This window comes from Arachis hypogaea, chromosome 1 (genome assembly GCF_003086295.3).
Source record: "Arachis hypogaea cultivar Tifrunner chromosome 1, arahy.Tifrunner.gnm2.J5K5, whole genome shotgun sequence".
NCBI classification, from domain to species: domain Eukaryota; kingdom Viridiplantae; phylum Streptophyta; class Magnoliopsida; order Fabales; family Fabaceae; genus Arachis; species Arachis hypogaea.
Genome location: NC_092036.1, coordinates 110,875,887 through 110,896,681, shown reverse-complemented (window position 1 = coordinate 110,896,681; position 20,795 = coordinate 110,875,887). Strand labels below are relative to the sequence as shown.

Genomic DNA, 20,795 nt, shown 5'->3' with positions numbered 1-20,795 from the left:
AATTAATCGAGATTATTTTTCGTTTTTAAGTTTGATGATCTATCAATATAAAACAATTTTGTTTATCTTTTTAAATATATAACATTATTAACAAAAATAAATTTTTATATTATTCGTAAAAATAGTTAAGAACAAATATAGTTAAATAATTATATAAAATATTTTAACTATATTAGGTGTATATTAAAACCTGTCTCTAAAATAACTATTAATATAAAATATAAATATATATATATATAATATATATTTATACATAAATATATAGTGATAAATTTTAATAAAGAAAAGTAAAAACAAATAATAAAAATATCAAATAATATGAATAATAGATATATTAAATGTTCAATTCACTAGGTATACGAATAATTACTCTAATATTAAAATTTAGATGAATAATTAAATATAATGTATTTTTATTTTATTGAACTAATTTTAAAATTCATTATTCATGTTATTCACAAAAATATTATCTATCAAGCAAAATTTTTTTAATAATTAATTTTAATGTATAAATAATATTTGTAAAAATATTTATACTTCCAATACATTTCAAGATAAGAATTGGTGTAAAATAAGGTTGGAAAGAAGTCAATTAAAATAAAATAAACGACGGGTAGGCATGAAAAACCTAAAATGCCCCTTGTGTGTATGCTGCTAGTCTCTGTCCTCTCTTCCCTTCGTTTTGAGGTCAGGAACGACGCGATGGTATGTGAGGAGCAGAGCGCCAACCATTTCCGATAAGCAAATCCCCACCAACACACCACGTGTCATCCACACGATTTTCCCACTATATATATTCTTTTATTTTTTGGGGATATTTTTCATACCATACTTCACACACCAGAGACTGAAACATCCCAAGAGGTTCAAACTTCGAAGATGGCTGCTACCTCCTTGTGTTCATCAACCCTCCAATCCCAAATCAATGGAATCAATCTTTCTAACACCTCTCTTTCCCAACCACCTTCCCTCACTTTCTCTAGGTATATTCCTTCCTTTTTCTTCGCTTTTAAGCAAGATAAAGTCACGAGTTTTTATTTTATTTTATTTTATTATTTTCACTGAATTCTGTGTTCATTGGAAGCAAATCTATTGAAATCTGGAATTTTTTTTTTTTTTGAATTTTGCTGTGGAAATCTGAAAGTCTTTATTATGATTGAAATCAGTTCAATTCTGTAACACCTTTAGGGTGTCTATCGTGATACCTTGCTCTGGATGAGAATGTTACCATCATGCAAGTGTTGTCCCATTCTTATGCTGGTTTTTGTTAGATCTTATATGTAATCAACTCTAGGCATTTGAAAGGGAAGCAAGAACTAACAACCTTTTATGCTGTTTTAGAAGTCAGATAATTGATGATTCGTTAATTTGCAACCTTGCTATTAGATTTGACACTGGCCTATTGCCAATGCATGAGGTTTGATAGTCTTATTCACAATAACAGGATAAAGAAATTGCTACCTTCTGATGAAACTATTTCCCCTAAAGTCAATATATTTATGCAGTGTGTAGTGCTTCTTGAAGGGATAATGTGCTCTGCTTTAATCCTGATTTGTTAATTGCTGTCTTGTGAGTTCAGGAGGAGATTTTCAACCATAGTGAAGGCTTCATCTCGTGTGGACAAGTTTTCAAAGAGTGACATCATTGTTTCTCCGTCAATTCTTTCTGCCAACTTTTCGAAATTGGGAGAGCAGGTTCTATAATACGCGTTATATTCTGTATTCAATATCCAATATTTTGGTTTGGCTACTAAACAAGAAGATTATCAGTCAAAAGACAACAGTTTCTTACAATGTTTAATATATTAATCATAATCCATTTACCAAGTTTGCGAATATTAGTAGCTATGTCTTTTAGTTAGCAAGTCACTCTTACCATGTTTTCTGATTTTCAGCAGTTATGATTCTTGAAGTTTGTTCCTTAACATGTCTAGGTGAAAGCAGTGGAGTTAGCTGGTTGTGATTGGATTCATGTTGATGTAATGGATGGTCGTTTTGTTCCAAACATTACAATTGGACCTCTTGTGGTTGATGCATTACGCCCAGTGACTGATCTTCCTCTGGATGTGCACCTGGTACTCATCTTTATACATATTTTGCATTTAGATGACTTAACGTTGTATGTACTTTTTCTGACTATTGTTAAAGCACTGCAGATGATTGTAGAACCTGAACAGCGGGTGCCAGATTTTATCAAGGCAGGAGCTGACATAGTCAGTATCCACTGTGAGCAATCTTCCACCATTCATTTGCATCGGACAGTTAATCAAGTAAGGTTTCCTCTTGATCTGTATACTTCTTAACTAATATTGTTTCAACTGAAAGTTGATACAAAGGGGATTAACTTGATTAGAACTTAACCAATATAATTAACCTGTAGAGATAATGCCATGTCTACTTACATTAGTACATATATTTCTATTCTATTATATGGATGGAAAGAGTTCACAAAAGCCTCAAGGAAATTTGTGAAGGAGGATTAAACCTTAGAATGAGCTCAGCATTTCCTAAAACAAAAGTGGAGTAAATCCTAAAACTCAGCATTTCCTAAAATGTTTTAATATTTCAATGAACACCCAATGGTAAAATTACTTCACATCTCTCTTTTTTATCCATTTCTTTGTTTGTGTGGGTAAGTAATCAACTATTATTTAGGTTATGGTAAAATGCAGTAGAAGCCATTGGTCTCTTTTTGTATATGGCCAGACTTATATGAAGCTATCTACTTATTTCTGATGAGGTATGCTTAGCCTCTTAATATCAATTAAGTATCTAAATTAATTTTCGAGTTAAGCTGCCTTGTTTTTTCTCAGGATTGTTCCTTTTCCAGAAGCTATATATGCTCTGTAGCATGAAATTTGAGGCCTCACTGTTGAGTTTATGATTTTAAAGAGTATTGGTTTCTTGGTTTCAGGCTATGAACAACATATATGAGATGGGGAAAAATGTTTTTAAGACAGAACTAGAAAGTTTTCCACTCCCCTCTTAGCTTTTCAGTTCAAATATATATGATTACACTCTTTTGATATAGGTGAAAAGCCTGGGAGCTAAAGCTGGAGTTGTCCTAAACCCTGCTACCCCACTAAGTGCAATAGAATATGTTCTCGATGGTGAGCACTTGATTCCCCATGTTTCCCCCCTATATTTTAGCTACATAATAAGAACATTCATAATTATTAGTTCTCAGTATGCTATATGTGGCTTGTTAAAGCCTAGCCCACTGGCCAATACCAACCTTCATAATAGGCTTGGTATAGAACAAAATGTTGCTGAAGCTTATCAGTAAATTGGAGTTCTAATTGTAGTGAGCATATTATTCTGCTATATGTGTACTGTGTAGTTCTCTTGGCCAAAAGGGTACATTTTGAGCAGTTCTGTAGATATAACAGGAAACTCAGTTTATTTTCTTATTAATTTTAACTACTCATGAAAAATACATGGACATTTTGTTTCCTAATTAAAGGAAGTAACAAAAAGCGAAAAAAAAAAACTTCTTTCACAACATATTGAACTTCTGCATTCCATTTTTTAATTTGTTTTGGTAGTTAAAGATAGAAAAATTGATATTTTACTATCGTATTGGCAGTGGTTGATTTGGTCCTAATTATGTCCGTGAACCCTGGCTTTGGTGGCCAGAGTTTTATCGAGAGCCAAGTAAAGAAAATTGCTGATTTGAGAAGATTGTGTGTGGAGAAGGTACATGATGCAATCATTTCATCGTGTGTTTGTGTATTATTTTGTTCTTTCCTTTCAACTTTCTGTGTCTTACATAAACTCTAAATGCATTTTTTCTACCTCTCGTTCTTACCAGGGTGTAAATCCGTGGATTGAAGTGGATGGTGGTGTTGGTCCTGCAAATGCTTACAAGGTGCCTTATAAATAATATCTTCCATCCATCTATAATTTAGACTGATCTGTAACAAGTCTTGTTTATGGTGAATTGGGGAATTATTGCTTATTTCAAGTGTAATTAGTCATGAAAAACGCAACATTTCCATAGTGTATTTTACTATAAAGAAATGAGGGAAGCACATACTTGTTTATTCATCAAATTCAGATGCTCTACAGGGTATAGAAACCAGAGATCCTTTTAAATTGCAAGATCCAACTGAGTTTAATCTTGCTTGGCAGGTGATTGAAGCTGGAGCTAATGCTCTCGTTGCTGGTTCTGCTGTGTTTGGAGCTAAAGATTATGCTGAAGGTAAACAATTAAATAATAATTTCTGATATATGGTTTGGCTTATGTTGCTATGCTTGGAAAATGTGATTTTTGAATACTTTGCTTGATTGCAATCCCTTGCAGCTATAAGAGGTATCAAAACCAGCAAAAGACCTGAACCAGTTGCTGTGTGAAGTCTTCCATGGTGTCCTATTCATTTTATGCATCAATGCTGCTAGCTGTTTGCCCTGTATAGATCTCTTCAATTAAGTTTTGCCTTCGGTGGTTGAAGATCAAAATTTACTGCCAGCATAAGAAATAATCAAGTAAAATAGTGGCGGGCATTGTTTGGGAGATAGTTTCATTGTGAAAAATCATTGTATAATAATAATGTTACACACTTATACTCAGTGATTCAAATTACTGCTTGTATTTGACAGATACATATTCAACACAAGACTTATGGTCTGAGTGAAAAGATGTCGACCTTTATTACCACAGATTGATTTTTCTGAGTTTGTAGTTTTGTACTTTGCAGACAATGTTCATGATTATTTAATGTGGAACTTCTCCACATCCATGTTTAGTCTAGGTTCCAATATTTTCTTATTTACATTAAACTATATATTGAATTGCATTACACAATGATACATACAAACTGGGAGAGGGCAACTGTACAATAGCCCCTTTTCAAATAACAAAAACGGATTTGTATCTTCTCTGAATATGTTCACATGTCTATCATTTGATGGTGTATCATTTTAACCTTGTTTTTTCTAGAGCAATGGAATCAATGATAGAGATGAGCATATAAACAAGGTTATGTTCTGTTCAAATTCTCAAAAGATTTAACCCCTAAACGGCCAAGGAGCAAAGTATGACTACACAGTTCGTCTGCAAACAGGACAAGAGTGATTCTTGACTAGCCATCTGTCCACACATGTCAAGTGAAATGTATGACGACAACGTGGTAAGCTTCTTGCAGTTTCTCCTACAACAATGTCCTGTAAATTTCACCTCTCATTGTTAGGGTCACTACGCTACCAACATCATCTAAAGTTCATATGGAGATAATGAAGGACTGTAACATGTACTACTCCAATCAAATGCTTCTTTGTGGCTATACAAGAATTCATGAAGAAAAGGGATCAGGATATTTAAACATCGGCTCAGAAAGAACATCACCTGTAAACATATTGCACAGCAGGTATCCTCTGCTTTCATGTCCTTCAAGATGACATGTTGTGGTAACTTGTTCAATGAATCCTTTGTCATTCCTCTGGATGCTACTACATTATTAACATCGTGAATCTCATCGTAGCCTCTATTACCATGGGCAACCTGTTCAAACTATAGAAAATAACCATACATTAGAAACTAGCTATGCTCATACAGACTACTAATCAATGAAAGTTTGTAAGCAGTAAACATGTGGAAGTAGTATAGCATACAGAATCAACACACAGAATTTTGAAAGTTTATTGTACTCATGCGTAAGTAAATAAAAATATAAAATGATCAATATGAGTTCTACAGAATAATCATGATAAAAAACTACTGGTAGCATGGGAGACCAAGGATTGGTCTTGATGTCCAACAGTTTCATATTTTACTTCTAAAGTCTCAACTTCAATTGGGAATCATATGATTGGCCGAATCAACTGTGTTCAACTAATGAAAAATCATCCAATGAGAACAATATTATATTTGGATTGGAATGAACAAACTGAATATCCCAGGAAAAGTTGTTGAAAGTGAAATTTCTAGTCCAAAGTCTCCTACCACTTCTAAAATGTCTTATGTCAGATAAATGAAAGCAAAATCCTTGTATGGATAATTCGATTAACCAGGGTACCAGACCATGTTTGATTATGCCTCTTACAAATGTTTCCAATTGTCGAAACAAGCTTATCGGATGTCAAATTGTTTTGCTTCTGTCATACTATATGTTGTAACTGTCTGGATAAATAATCAAATATATCTTCACGTTCCATAAATTCAGATCTGCGTTGTTACTTTCTTACAAATTACATGGTGAAACTTTCTCTGTTTTGTTAGTTTTGGATTCATATATGATATGTGACGTGCTATTAGTTTAAAATGTGAAAATCCAATTGAAGGTTGTGCACATTCACATTAAAATAGCTAAGAGTCATCGCTTTTAGAACGCAAATATGAGGAGATGGACACAGATGACAGACAATGGGGAAGGAGGAGGAAACAGAAATAAAGAAATTACCTGCAAATTGTAAGCAGTTAAAATGTCAGGTGAAATTGATTCCTCTATAAGCCTAGCACGTACAAGTTCCTCTATGAAATCTGCCTGCATTTTTTAAGAAAATGAATTAAACAAAGCATACTATTATAAATATCAGATGCTACTTAACAGCCAAGCACAACCAAGCAAAAAAAGCATCTATATCCCATACAAAGACATTTGAAACTAAAAGGTAGCCATGTTTTCCCCCATAGTTTTGCCAAGTTACAAACATATATCACTTCAAACCAAGGAAAATTTGAGAGGAATGAGTACCAACCATAGATGACGTGCCCCGTGAGCCAGTTTGCTCCATGCACCAATATGCACGGGAAGCTTCCAAGATTTCCACCGAGAGTATAGCCCCAGCAACAGCGCCCAATGAAGCTCCCCGCAGCAAACCACTGTGAGTTGCCTTAGCAGCTAAAGCACCAGCTATAGCTCCGGTAAGGGCTCCAGCTGCAAGTCAGAAACACAAGACATGACACCAATATAGAAACAAACCTCACACCCAGATGAGAACACTTAAAAAGAGTGGCTACTTGCTATAAGGTAAAAACAGTAAAAACCCCTAGACGCTCAAATTCACAAACTTTACCATACAAAAGCATCTACACCAACAATCGTCAAACTAATCTGAATTCAGAAATTACACTGCCAATCTGCCATCAATTCATTAATTCATAAAATCCCCCAAAACAAATTGACTTTTGCACACAATTTATTCCTTTCCTATTCGAGCTTCCATAAGACAAAAGAGAGGTTGGGGGAAAAATTCTGATTCTTTTCCAAAATCAAAAGCAAATCCTATAAAAATCTCCTAATTTTTGGTCAAACAAAACCCGGAAAAAGGGTTTAACCTTAAACCCCCCCCCCCCTTTTTTTTCCTCTCTTTTTCTTCTTCTTTCAATTTTATTCAAGCCCCACCATGCAAAAACAAAACTTTTTGGGGCACGTAAACCAGCTTTAATCAATCATTTATCAGCAAATGAAATTAAGAAAAACAACCATGTATACATTGCTGTTGATCATTACCTACGGCAAAACACAGCGTGAGAGCTCCAGAAATGGCGCATAATAAGAATTTGGAGAGGGAGCAAAACACGAGACCCATGAGTTCGAGCGAGCGTGTGTGAGAATCGCCAAAACTAGAAGCTTTTTATTGATGTTAGGCCATAGCAATAGCAGCGAACCCCTCCACCTTCTTCTTCTTCTTCTATATCTGTGACGGAGGGGGATAAGGAAGGAGCCTTGAGTTTGGGGCAAAGGCTGCGCTGTCAGCAACAACAGATTGAGAAAAAGAGGGTTGGTGGGTCATTTCGGATGACAGAAAAGTTTTCAACTTTGCTGACTCGGTACACAAATTTAGGACACAAACCCCTTACCTTACGTGGGTTTCGAATTGGATAACCTTATTTTCTGTTACAAGCAACACCTCATCTCAGAATAACAAATTCATTTTCCAAAACCAGGCTTTAATCAAAGACAAAAGTAAAAATGGGATGTATTCTGGTTGAGAAAGTCAACCCGTTCATACGAAGATGACCAATTTGATTTAGGGTAAATAATTGAGGAATTATTAGATACTCTCAAAAGTCAAAACATCACTTGGACGTATATATTTACCCCGTTTAGACTTTTTTTTTTTTTTTTGGTAGAACTCTGTTTAGACTTTAGACCCCCTTAATATTGAGACCTACTATTTTTAAGTTGCTTAGGTTAATTTAAGTGGTGGACTTGATATTAAGTGTCAAATTTAAGTAGCATCTGTTTAGGTGGTGCTATAAAGCTATTCAATAATTAACATTTAATTAGTAGTTATGCATATAAAAGGTTTTATTTTACTTTATTTTTTAGGTGGTGGAGATTGGAGAGATCATAATTTATTAGTTTTTGTTTATTTGACGGTAATTAATTGAATACTGCAGTATATGATATTAGATATATAATTATTTTTATGAAGTTAAGTTTTTAAAAAAATAATTTTATTATATAATATCAAAATTCGTAAGAATTAAATTAATTTAAGTTTTTAAGAATCAAGCTAGACTAAGATACAACAAAACAACAGCGTGTCTGCATTGTCCATATTAATGATAAATTGAAAATGTCGTGTTCTATGTACAAGTAGTCTACAACTATTAATGAGAAGCGTTTAGAAAGAAGATAACAAATTAAGGCGCACACGGTTTTGCTGATTTTCCTTGTAAGGTTGTCCATTATTATTGGCTACGTGCTTCAAACCAAATGCTTGAGGACTTGAGGAGTATGTGACAAATGTACATACCAATGATACCATCAAGCCTAACAATGACAAACCTTTTTGGTTTTTTATTAGAAAAAATCTCTTGGCTTTTTTTTATTTTACGAGTGAACTATCATTTTTATCCATAAAAATTCATAATGCTGATAAATCTATTCACGAATAAATAAAATTATCATTTTTATCTATAAAAAATGGATTTTTGCTAACAAAACTACCTTAATTCTAAAAAATTATTTAAAATTTCTAAAATACCCTCTAATATAACTTAACTCTAATTTTTCTTTTAACTTCACACATCACTCACATCTAAATTCTTTCTCACCACCACTCTCATCCCCAACCACCATCATTATTATCTTCATCACCATCAAAACCATCCCTTTCTTCCTTTACGCTGCCCTATACAACAGCAAACTCAACGACACTTCTCGTCGTTCATCTTCATGCTGCGACTGCGCTGTTTGCCTCTTCGAATTCGAAGACAATGATTACGTTCGAACCTTGCCTCTTTGCTCACAAATCTTTCAGGTTGATTGCATCGATACTTGGTTTCGTTCTCACGCAAACTACCCTCTCTGCCACGCTGGGGTTCTCTTTGCTGCTTCGCTATTTACTCCTATGTTCGCCGCCAGGATCCGACCAAGTCTTGACGCCAACAAATATGGCTCGGAATCAGCAGGGAAAGTGTAAGGGATCGGACTCCCGCTGCAAGGAGAAGAATTCGATTTGATCGAAGGAGAGTGGAGTGCGGTAGATTTCGATGGATTTTCATAGGAATAGAAAACCTAGAATGAATGAGAAGAGAACTGTGAGGCTGAGGATGAGGCGCTTGAAGTTGAGTTTGGTTGTTCGCATGGTTTTATGGTTGGGAGTAGATCCTACATATGAGACTGTGAAATTTCTTCTTTTGCGCCATTGTTACACCAATTGAAGCTGTGAATTCTAACTCTGGTTTATGGGTTTTGCGAATTCAAATTCTGGCATGTGCTTAAGTTGGTTGAACTAGGTGTTTTGTGATGGGGTGAAGTTTTGAGCTAATAGATGAAGGTTAGGATCCAGTCCAAAAGTAATAGAAATAGTGATAGTGGTGGTGGTGATAGTGATGGTGGTAGTCAGGGATAAAAATAGTAATAGAGTTTGAAATTGGAGAAGTGGTGGTATGAAGTAAAAAGAAAAGTTAAAGTTAAGTTGTATTAGAAAGTATTTTGTGAATTTTAAATAATTTTTTAGAATTTAAATAATTTTATTAACAAATGTCTATCTTTTATAATTAGAAATGGTAATTTTACTTATTAGTAAATAAATTATTAGTTTTTTTTTCATAAACAAAGAGGCTCAACACAAAAGTGGAGTGAACTAGTTTGTAACCAAAGAGCAAAACAAACAAAAAAACAACACCTAATTTAAACACCTAAAACAAATATATCCCAATGTCATCTCCGGCATTGCCATCAACAACTAAAGAGATCATGGCTTCCCCACTCCTTGAAGTTGGCAATAGTCAAATTGATGATTTCCTCAACACTTTTAGCTGTGTTCTGGAACAACCTCCTATTCCTTTCCAACCAGATGTTCCAAATTACCGCAAGAAAAATGATGAACCACTTCTTACCCTCCTCCTTCCTAGAAGTTACACCTGTCCAGCTTAGAAAGTGTTCTTTCACTGTACCCGGAATAGACCATTATCTTCCAAAATCGGATACCCAAGCGCACCACACCTGCCAAGTAAAGTCGCACCCAAGAAACAAGTGGTGAACAGATTCAACATCCTTATTACACAAGAGACAGATATTGTCATTCAAACTTATAATTCCGAGGTGACCTAGTCTTTCCTTTGTATTCACCCTGTCTATCAAAATAAACCACGCAAACAGTTCAACTCTTGGAGGGACTAACCCTCGCCAAACAGTCTTAGTGAAGCTATAACTGGTTACATTATCTGGAATTGTTTCAGCCTGCAAAGCCTGCACAAAATTGTTAGTAGAAAAAAACACCTTGTTTGTCAAACTTTCAGACCACTTTATTCTCTCTGTCAAGAGCTAGTTTAACCGGCCTTAGAGTGTCATGTAGCTGGTTTACAAGTTCCAACTCCCATTGCAAAAGCTCACGCCTCCACTGGAAGTTCCAAATCCACTCTAACCCATCCCAAAATCCACACACCCCTATGGCTGATCCTTTTTTAATTGAAACCGAGAAAAGTCTTGAAAACCTATCCTTCAGAGAGCCACCACTTAACCAAATATCTTCCCAAAAGTGAGTCCTTCTTCCATCACCAACCTCCATGGACAAGCCAGTTATCATCTTGTCTCTTATATGTTGCTCCTTTATTTGTAGCTGACATATATCCTTCCACGGACTCCCTCTAGTAGGTAATGTCTGGGACGATAATAGTGCATTAGGAGAGAGATTGTTACAGGAGCACACCACCCTCTTCCACAACGGACACTCCTCCTTTGAAAACATCCACAACCACTTAAACAATAGTGCTGTGTTACGAACCATCGCATCTCCAACACTTAACCCGCCCATCTTTTTTGGGGCTTGGACCACTTCCCAGCTTACCAAAGCCATACCATTCCTGCCATCCTCCTTACTCCAAAAGAACTTTCTCTGTAATGAGATCAGCTTCTCCGCAACCGCTTTCGGCATCTTATATAAGCTTAGGTAATATACTAGCAAGCTGTTTATTACAGCCTTGATGAGCACCAACTTTTCAGCTTTGTTCAGCACCTTAGATTTTCACAGGCTGAGCTTCTCCTCTACTTTATCGATAATTGGCTTCCAAGTCTTAACCAACCTCGGGTTAACTCCTGAGGGACACCAAGGTATCTAACGGAAGAGAAGCTTCCTTGCATCCTAGCAAGCTGCACATACTTCGAACCCACTGCTGTTCACAGTTGATTAGGATCAAACTGGACTTGTCGAAATTGATACTTAAGCACGACATCAGCTCAAAACAATGTAGAAGCCTCTTGTAATTCTTAATGGTCTCCTCCTCCGGTGGGCAGAACAACACAGTGTCGTCAGCAAATTGAAGATGTGACAATTCAATGTTGTCTCTCCCAACAAGTAACGGGGTTATCCGGCCATTTCTCACTGTCTCTTCGATTATTCTATGTAAGACGTCAACGACAAGCACAAATAAGAATGGAGATAGAGGGTCACCTTGTCTCAGACCTCTTTCCATCTTGAACGGCTTGGTTGGTGAACCATTTATCAACACCGACATAGAGGTTGAGCTTACACACTCCATAACCCATTCCCTCCACCTTCGGCCAAAACCCATCTTCTGCAGAACAATGTCTATAAAACTCCACTTGACTCTATCATATGCCTTTTGAAAGCCAGTTTAATTATTGCCGCTTCCTTTTTCCTCATTTTGAGCCAATGTACAGTTTCACATGCAATAAGTGCCCCGTCATGTATCTTCCTGCCCTTGACGAACGCACTCTAAGTCTCACCAACTAGACCTGGCATAACTGATCTCATCCTCCTAACCAATACCTTGGAAATCACCTTATACACATAGCACACCATGCTAATTGGTCGAAGGTATTTAATCTCCTTGGCCTCAATGAATTTTGGTGTCAAAGCAACCCAGGTTATATTAGTATCGGCCGGTAACCTAGAAGTCTGAAAGAACCCCACCACAGCTGCTGTGAACTCAGTCCCAATCTCATCCCAGCATTTCTTGATAAAATTGAAGTTGTATCCATCACTTTCTGATGCTCTAGAAGATTCACAGTCCCACACTGCATCTCTAATCTCCTCAGCCGAAGGTAACATCTCTAAAGCTGCAGCATCCTCTTCAGATATCATACCCACCAGGCCGTCCCTAAAACCCACCATAGGAGACTCTTCCTGGTGATATAAATTCTTGTAGAACTCTCTGATAGCAATTTTTATCCTTGCTTGATTTCTTACCAACCTTCCATTGATTACCAGCGCATCAACCCTGTTATTCCTCCTTCTTGTTGAAGCTATGTTATGGAAATACCTGGCGTTTTTGTCCATGTCCTTTGCGAGCCGGGATCGCGACATCTATTTCCAGTAAACTTCTTTCCTCACATACCACTTCTCACAACAAGTCACTAGCGCCTTTCTTCTTGCCTCCACTATTCCATCATATACCCCACTGCTTACCATGTCATTTATCTTCTTGATCTCTTCCTCAAATTTCATAATCTTGTTATCCATGTTCCCAAAATTGTCTCTATGCCATCTCCCCAATGGAACCGTCAAGGCCTTTAATTTGTCTATGAACTGTACCTCCCCTAGCCCCCTCCATTCCTGTCTTACCATTCTCAGGAATCCTTTGTGTGTAAATCATGAGTCTAGGCTTCTGAACGGTCTAGGTCCATCTCTTAGCCTTGATTCTTCCACTATCATTGGGCAGTGATCTAACAAGCCCCTTGGTCCTCCTCTTAAGCGAATCTTTGGGAACTCTTCAACCCATTCCAGGCTAACCAGAACTCTATCAATCCGACTGCAGGATTGGCCTTTGAACCATGTAAACTTACAGTCATTAAGCGGTAAGTCCAACAAGTGCATATCTTGTATCCAATCCTTAAAGTCCTCAGCAGACGCTGTCAAGCTAGTAGTACCTTTTCTTTTCTCAACGTTTATAATCTCATTAAAATCTCCCATGAAGCAGCAAGGCACCTGGCACAACCCAGTATTATAGCTCAACTCTTCCCAAACCACAAGTTTCTCCTCTCTCGTATGAGCACCATAAACCAAGAACAAAGCACAGTTAAAATTATTCTTTGATATAATCCCTTCTACACACAGCCATCTCTCCCCTTTATAACAATTATTCATCTTAAAAGCATTTTCATCCCACATTAAAAGTAGCCCACTCAATGCACCATCAGCCTCTACATATGCCACCCAACACTATCATACCCCCACAAACTGATCACATCAAACTTCGTTACTATAGGTCTTTTAGTTTCAATCAGACCTAGCATGTTCAGCCTAAATTTTTTCTTTAAATCCGTTATCATTCTCACTTTACCATCCCCCCTCAACCCCCTGACATTCCAAGAACTAAATATCATCTTAAAAGATTGTTACACACCTTGTTTTTATTCTTAGGTCTACAGCGCCTTGATTTTGCCTTTTGTTTCGCAATTCTTTTTTTCTGAGCAATTTCCTCGCCTTGATATCATATTCTTCGTTGTATAGCATAGCACCAGATTCTACTGCTACCTTCCATGTTCTCCTGTTTTCCACCATCTACTCCTCCAATGTTGAGCTTTGATTATCACCAATATCCGCATCATTCTCAGTTCCATCCTCTCCCCTTTGGGTGGGCAACTTCAAAACCGTCCCTAGCCTGCACCAATACCTTCTGGCCTTCATTCGGCTCACAACGTCTATTCATATCATCAACTACAACTCCTGTGTTATTGGTCCGGATTCTATTTATAGTTTTCCTTTCATTTTTGTTCTCCCCATCTGTGCCAATTTCGTCATCAATATCCCCAAAATTTCCATCATCACTCACCTCCCCCATACCGCCATTTTTTCCTCGGCCAGCACCTTCATCACCCTTGTCTCTAGCCGCCTGCCCCTCTACGCTATCGTCCCCCTAGATAGGTCCAAATCTTCCAGCCTACAACGCCCCTGGTATTGGATCTTGTTGTTCATATCCGAGATCATCTTCATCGCCGTTTCGACCATTCCACATCTTCTTGGTCTCAGCCCCATCGTTCACCAGTACAAGATGGTTCTCACACAAAGGTCTTTGACGGTTACAGCGCCGACGAATTCCATCTCCTTGTGATCGTCCGATCTGAGTCCAGCCAGCACCGACAGACTTGGTTCTGATTCCCTCGACTAAGCCGTTATGTCTGTGTTGGCTTCCAGCAGCAGGGACGCATTGCAGCTGATCTGGATCCGTCACCGCCTGATCGGGCCCACCCGAATTGCTTGAGGTAGCGCCTAACCCATTTGGAGTAGCTGGAGCATTTGGGCTATACTCATTCCACAGCCCATGTTATTGCAGATCCTTTTTTTGGGCTTATTTTTGCATCTGTTATATTGTTTTATTGTCCCCCTTATGGCACTCCTTTGTGGTTGTCCACTATTCAAATTGCCAAAATTCCAGGATAGCATTTTGTCTGAGTCTTCTTTATTGTTCATAAGAGCATCCCCCACAAAATCAACACTCCTTTTAAAAGCCTCATTACTTGTACCGTATGTTACCAATTTAAGACGATCCTCTTTTGAATTTTCAAAATTTTCAAAATTCCACTCGTTTAAAATACTCGATAAATTCACTATTCTACCCTTGGCTTCTTCACCCTCCCCCATCACCGCCATAATCAGTTCAGCTGCCTGGTCTACCTCAACCGGTGGCTTTGTGCGCCTCACCTATTTGTCAGCCACATCTGTATAGTTACCTACAGTATTTTCCTTCTGTTCCTCACAACTTATGTCACAGACTGCAGCATTGTCCAGCTTACACCCTATACCATACTTCTCGCTTCCCAGCTCCTTTACCAATACATCAAATCCACTGATGCCTATTGTAATATGTACCCATTCGTTAATCACATCCATTACACAGGTATCGATTTGCACTCGTCCAACACTGAAGAATTTGCACGATTCCGTCAACGAGTTGCACCCAACTACATCACCCCACTGGCCTCCTATGGTTTTAAAAGTTTCCACTGACCAGGCATGCAGCGGAACTCCAAAGCATTCTAGCCATACTCTTCTAGTTTCACTTTGTTCCGACTCCTCCCAACGCCAAACACTATGAAATACTTGTAGAAGACTATTCATCTTAAAAGTGTATGCCTCTTCTGCGCTCAACACACTATTAGAGGTCAGTAAGGCTTTGTAGGCGCCCATTTCTCGTACTTCGGTGACTTGGGGAATGTTCTTTGCAGCCTGCTCTTTCAGCGAGTTGAAGTTAATGGCCGTTGCTGTTCCACCCACAAGGCTTCTTTGTAGCCATTCCAGGTTTTCTTTAGCCACAGTAACTTCCATTTTTTTTGTCCATCCATTTCCTTGTGAATCAATTAGTTTTGTTTCCTTACATGGTACTAATGTTTTCTTCTGGTCCTCGATCTGAATCACTTCGCGTTGCGGCTGGCAATGAATAAGGGTTTGATCATCTTCTCTTCTCTGAGTTCTCTTCGTGTCATTATTATCTGGTATTCTCCTGTACTTTGCTTCCCCTACAGAAACAATCTTACCTCTCAATCTCATTCGATTCATCTCCTTTATAGCCTTTAAGACTCCTCTTTTCGTGGGGTACCGTATAAACGCAAAGATGTATATATGATCACTTTTTTGTTTTCGTGATAAATATATATCGTTTATGCGTCCCGTCCAGTTGAATAGCTGAAATAACTCTCTCCTCGACATGTCTTCGGAAAGGTTGTCCACGAAGATTGAGAAAGACTCATCCTCAAGTCTTCGATACGCTTCTCGGTTCCAAACTCTTAGATCTTTGTCGTGTTCCCTATACTTAGTCCTCCCTGTGTTTCCCACCCACATTCTCTCTCATCTCTCTTTCTAACTATTTGTTCTTATTAGTATTTTAAATTTTTATAGATAGAGATAATAGTTTTTTTTTAATTATGTGACATAATATGATATGTTATGATATTGACATCAATTTAAACAAATTATTAGCTAGGTGTTTCGCGAGAAAAAAGTAAAACAAAGAGCTACACCTATTCACATCTTTTGACATCATAGTAATTATCATTGTGATTATTTCTCTATTAATGATCACTTTCATTATGGTATTTATTTATCAATTCAATAATTGAGACGTTGAGTAGATCATAGTATCGCTTTATTCGTACTTTTGGATAAAGATTTTATGATTATAATATTCATCCTAAATATGAGACACATTTACTTAATTTTCTTGTCATAAACACTAAATATGGTTGGAATAGCAACTCATCCATCAAGCTCAGCGTCCACGTTCTGTCCAAAGGTGAAGCAATAATTGTGGCTTTCCTTTCAAGTAATTTTGTTTAAATGCTTAAATTCTTGATTGTTAGTAGTTGGTGTGTATTGAACGATGATGTATCATCTTATTATATCGTTAGTAGTTCGAATGTTATTGAATGATGATGTATCACTTTGTTATACTGTAAAAATAACAATTTGTTGTTTTTTCGCTTTTATTGCCATATTGTGATTTTTTATTTTTATTTTGGGTGGAATTGAGCATTAAAAGCCACTTGTTTATGATTTCCTTTTTTCCCTCTTTCTTCTCTTTATTGTATTATTTTTATAATATGTGTTCCTCTTCTCAAGAACAGACGGAAATTTTTTCAGAATAAAATAAATTAATTTATTATTTCTCAAAACAAAATAATTTAATATTATATATAAAAATATGGGTTTTTCTTTCTTTCTTTTTTCCGTAGTAGCGGCAAAATTGATGGTACCTCACAAGAATATAATATAAATAAGAGGTGGATATTCCAATATCAATATTTAGTTTAATTATTTTATTGGTTTAATTTTGTTAAATTTTAATTAAATTTTTATATATTTTTTATTTGGTCTCTATATCATATCAGATTTTGTAATTAAGTTTTATTATGACAAAAATGCTAAAATTAACAGAATATTCTGTTAAATAAAACGAATATGCCTAACATTTGATTTAATATTTTGTATAATTTAACAGAATATTCTGTTAATTTTAATATTTTTGTCACGGTAAAAATTTAGTTACAAAATCTGATATAGTATAGTGACTTAATTAAAAAATATATATATAGGACCTAATTGAAAATTCAGTAAATTTATAAGAACCGATAAATTAATTAAACCTTAACATTTTTATGTGAATATATTTTTATAGAAATATCATGAAGATGTTATCATGAGAGTATCTCTCTAATAGAAAATACTCTATTTGATATAGATTCTTGTATTCATGACCTAAAATTAAAGTATCTAGTTCAATTTTAGTGTGGTTGTCTTAGTAAATACCATAATTCATCGTACTTTTCATACTTTCATATCATTTAACTTTTTACCATTTAACTAAAAATTATCAACCTTAATTCTAAAAAAAGTATTTTAGTTTTTGTTTAAATTAATCCTAAAAAGGTATTTCAATTCTTTCAAAATTAACAAAAAAAAAATGTTTCGATCATTCTATAAAGAAATTCAAATGCTTGACTTGTAATACAATTAAACCACCTTAATCCAGATATCACGTTTAAATGTAAGTTAAAAAGTATATTAGTCTTCTTAAAAATAAATTGAATTTAGTAATTAAACCCTAAAAGATTTTTAGTTGATCTAAAATTAATTATAAAAAGGTAGTCTATTCTTACAATTTCACTAAAAGGATATTTTATTTTTTTTAATCAAATATTTAACTGTATTAGAATCAAACAAAATAATTAAGCCTGTAGGCTTATTTTAGTATTTTTGCAACATTAACTAAAAGGGGAATTTTTACTGAAAATAAAATGGCTACTATAGCACTTCTACGAAATTAATTCAAAATTTGTATGTTCATCTTTAGCATTTTAAGTAAACCTGCCTAGTGTAAATTAGTGGTATATATGGTAACATATTTACAAAGAAAAAAAATTAAAGTAATACACTAAATTATTCTCTAAGAATTTCTTAATCATACATTTTAATTCTTAATAAATTTAAATCATCAAATAAGTTCTCGAACTTTTATTTTGTTAGGTTAGAAAAATCAGTCCTTATATCATATTATTTGTTTTATATGAAGATATTGATGTGAGAACTTTAAATATTTTAGAGACTCATATATTTTTATTAAATAATAATAGAAATTAATTTATCTAAAATTTAATGTAAAAATTAATGTGTGTAATGAAATAAAAGGTCAAAAATTAATTTAGTGATTAAATTTTATTAAGAATTAAATTGTATGCTAAAATTTTTTAGATTTTGATTTGACGTATTACTCAAAAACAAAAACTTTCATGAGACATTGTCATTGGCATATTAATAATGAGCATTGTAATATGACCAATAAAAAATCTCACTTTTTTTTGTTAACACTTGGTCAATATTCAATATTCTATATTTTAAGTATTAAATTTTAAGTAATTTGGATTAGTCTGGTAAGTTTATTAGTCTATTTATGTAAGCGTTAGAAGTTTAAATTTTTTTTATTTGTACATACAATAATTATTGACCAATAATAAATATTTAAATAAAATTTTGATCTACGATAAAATAATCTTTAAAGGACTGAGTGTTACTCTATGAAACAAAAACAAAAAAAAAAACAAAATACTAAATTATAAATCCTAAATACTATCCCTTAATAGGATCAGTATAAAAATATGTTTAATAAAAATCAGGTGTTTACTAATATTAATAAAAAATATTTTCCTAACGTGCATTGCTAGAATATTCTAGATAACTAGCTTTGGTTATGGCGCTGAATATTCCTAAAAGGATCAAAAAAGGGATGTTTAATGAACTCTGATCTTTGTTCAAGATACAACTTATAATCGGAAGACTATTGATCATTGTCCTAGGTTATATTCGAAGGCTTTAAGAATTTGGGAAGACTTGGATATAATCTGTTAGTTTTTCTTGGACAGTAGTTTGGATTTTATAATTGGACATTCAAGTAATTTAAGGATAATGAATTTCTTTTTACAGTTGGTGTTTGGTGGGTTTATCCTAGTAATTTCTTTTAATGAAATAACTTTATTCTAGGATGAGTTAGATACAATTGTTTAGGTTAGAGTTATCCACAAAAAAAGGTCTTTGAATTATTTTAGCGTTGACATAAATAACTCCTACTTTTGTTAATAACAAAAATACCCTTAATAATATTGAAAATGTGTCTAAAATACCTATCCGTAAAAAAAGACATATTTCGTTAATAGAATTAGTTGATGTGGCAAATGAAACTCAATTATAAACCTTAATTCTAATTGAATCCCAATTAAAAATCCTAATTCTCAAATCACTATTTTCTCAGCTTCCAATGCTCTACCATTGTGGCACCATAGCCACCATTATTACAAGGGCTTGTCTTTTTCTCGTTCCAACGCCATTATCATCTTCTTCTTCTCCTTCCAAATTTGCATCATCATCCTCTCCTTCTCTTGACGCCATTGTCCTCCTTTTCTCATCCCCATGCCAAAGTCAATGTCGCTGCCAAGACTACCAAAAATTAGAAACTACAATACAACAACCACAACAAATAACCATCCACAAAAAATTAAAAACACAGCAAGAATTAAAGAGAAAAAGAACTATCAGAATTAGAACGTGAGCATGATAGATCAAGAACATGATAGTCAAAAGAATAAAAAAACCATGACGTTCAGAACTAGAAGGCGAGCACGATGGCTGGAGGCGAGCACGAGGTGAAGATGATGACAATGAGAAAAGGAAGATGATAGGAGGGCGATGACAATGACAAAGCTTTAGTAGACTGTTGAATCATGGCTTCAAGCTCATGGAGAGGGAGAATGGCAGAATGAATGGTTGGAATAGGAAAATACCAGAGAAGACAAGGACAGCAGCTGGTTGAGAGAAGATGGGGATGGTGGCAGTGGAACTAGTAGAGCAGAGAATTAGGACATTAGGATTTCAAATTAGAAAAATTGAAAAAATTGAGAATTAAAAATTTTTTTTGTTGACGGGACATTCATAAAATGATGCCACATGAGCATTTTTGTTTTTCACCTCAAAAATTACAATACAACAACCATAACACATAAACCAACAACTACCACAACACAACAACAATCAACAAAAATCTAAAAACACAACATGAATCAAAGAAGAAAAGGATTACCAGAACTGGAATGTGAGCATGACGGATCTAGAACGCAATAATCAAAAGAATAAAAAACCAAAACGACTAGAACTGGAAAGTGAGCATGATAGCTGAAGACAAGCACAAGGTGAAGACAACGGCAACGAGAAAAGGAAGAAGATGGGAAGGCAACAACGACGACAAAGCTTTGATAGATTGGGTGAAATCATGGCTTCAAGCTCATGCAGAGGAAGAATGGCAGAATGGACAGTTGGAAGAGGGAAAATACCAGAGAAGACAAGGACAACAATTGGCTGAGAAAAGATGAGAATGGTGGTGGTAGAACTAGTAGA

The 20,795-nt window shown here is 35.3% G+C and overlaps 2 protein-coding genes and 1 long non-coding RNA gene across 4 annotated transcripts; 1 reads left to right on the top strand and 2 right to left on the bottom strand.

The window, feature by feature from the left end:
- The first annotated feature begins 579 nt into the window (after window positions 1-579).
- LOC112710101 (ribulose-phosphate 3-epimerase, chloroplastic) lies at window positions 580-4,658 on the top strand. The gene is made up of 9 exons (XM_025762201.2): window positions 580-983; window positions 1,580-1,694; window positions 1,934-2,074; window positions 2,156-2,269; window positions 3,031-3,109; window positions 3,586-3,695; window positions 3,811-3,867; window positions 4,131-4,200; window positions 4,303-4,658. The coding sequence occupies exons 1-9, from the start codon at window positions 880-882 to the stop codon at window positions 4,350-4,352; spliced, it is 840 nt and encodes a 279-aa protein (XP_025617986.1). The 5' UTR covers window positions 580-879; the 3' UTR covers window positions 4,353-4,658.
- Window positions 4,659-4,747: 89 nt separating this feature from the next.
- Window positions 4,748-8,006, bottom strand: LOC112710109 (NEP1-interacting protein-like 2). Of its 2 annotated transcripts, none has more exons than XM_025762217.3 (6): window positions 7,801-8,006; window positions 7,451-7,689; window positions 6,696-6,874; window positions 6,398-6,481; window positions 5,344-5,508; window positions 4,748-5,162 (listed from the first exon to the last, which is right to left on the bottom strand). In XM_025762217.3, the coding sequence occupies exons 2-6, from the start codon at window positions 7,527-7,529 to the stop codon at window positions 5,040-5,042; spliced, it is 630 nt and encodes a 209-aa protein (XP_025618002.1). In that variant the 5' UTR covers window positions 7,530-7,689; window positions 7,801-8,006; the 3' UTR covers window positions 4,748-5,039. The 2 variants fall into 2 exon arrangements, with proteins under 2 accessions (XP_025618002.1, XP_025618007.1); XM_025762222.3 differs by having other exon boundaries at window positions 7,451-7,684; window positions 7,801-7,897.
- An 11,529-nt stretch (window positions 8,007-19,535) lies between these two features.
- On the bottom strand, window positions 19,536-20,795 carry LOC140184042 (uncharacterized). Its single transcript, XR_011880686.1, has 2 exons — window positions 20,482-20,795; window positions 19,536-19,832 (listed from the first exon to the last, which is right to left on the bottom strand). It is a non-coding gene; the product is annotated as an uncharacterized lncRNA (long non-coding RNA).

Coding starts and splice junctions, on each gene's coding strand:
- LOC112710109 (XM_025762217.3), bottom strand. CDS start 7,529: ATGGGTCTCGTGTTTTGCTCCCTCTCCAAATTCTTATTATGCGCCATT. Junction 6,875..7,450: donor CACGCTGTGTTTTGCCGTAG/GTAATGATCAAC, acceptor TCTGACTTGCAG/CTGGAGCCCTTACCGGAGCT. Junction 6,482..6,695: donor CACGGGGCACGTCATCTATG/GTTGGTACTCAT, acceptor TAAAAAATGCAG/GCAGATTTCATAGAGGAACT.
- LOC112710101 (XM_025762201.2), top strand. CDS start 880: ATGGCTGCTACCTCCTTGTGTTCATCAACCCTCCAATCCCAAATCAAT. Junction 3,110..3,585: donor AATAGAATATGTTCTCGATG/GTGAGCACTTGA, acceptor TCGTATTGGCAG/TGGTTGATTTGGTCCTAATT. Junction 4,201..4,302: donor AGCTAAAGATTATGCTGAAG/GTAAACAATTAA, acceptor AATCCCTTGCAG/CTATAAGAGGTATCAAAACC.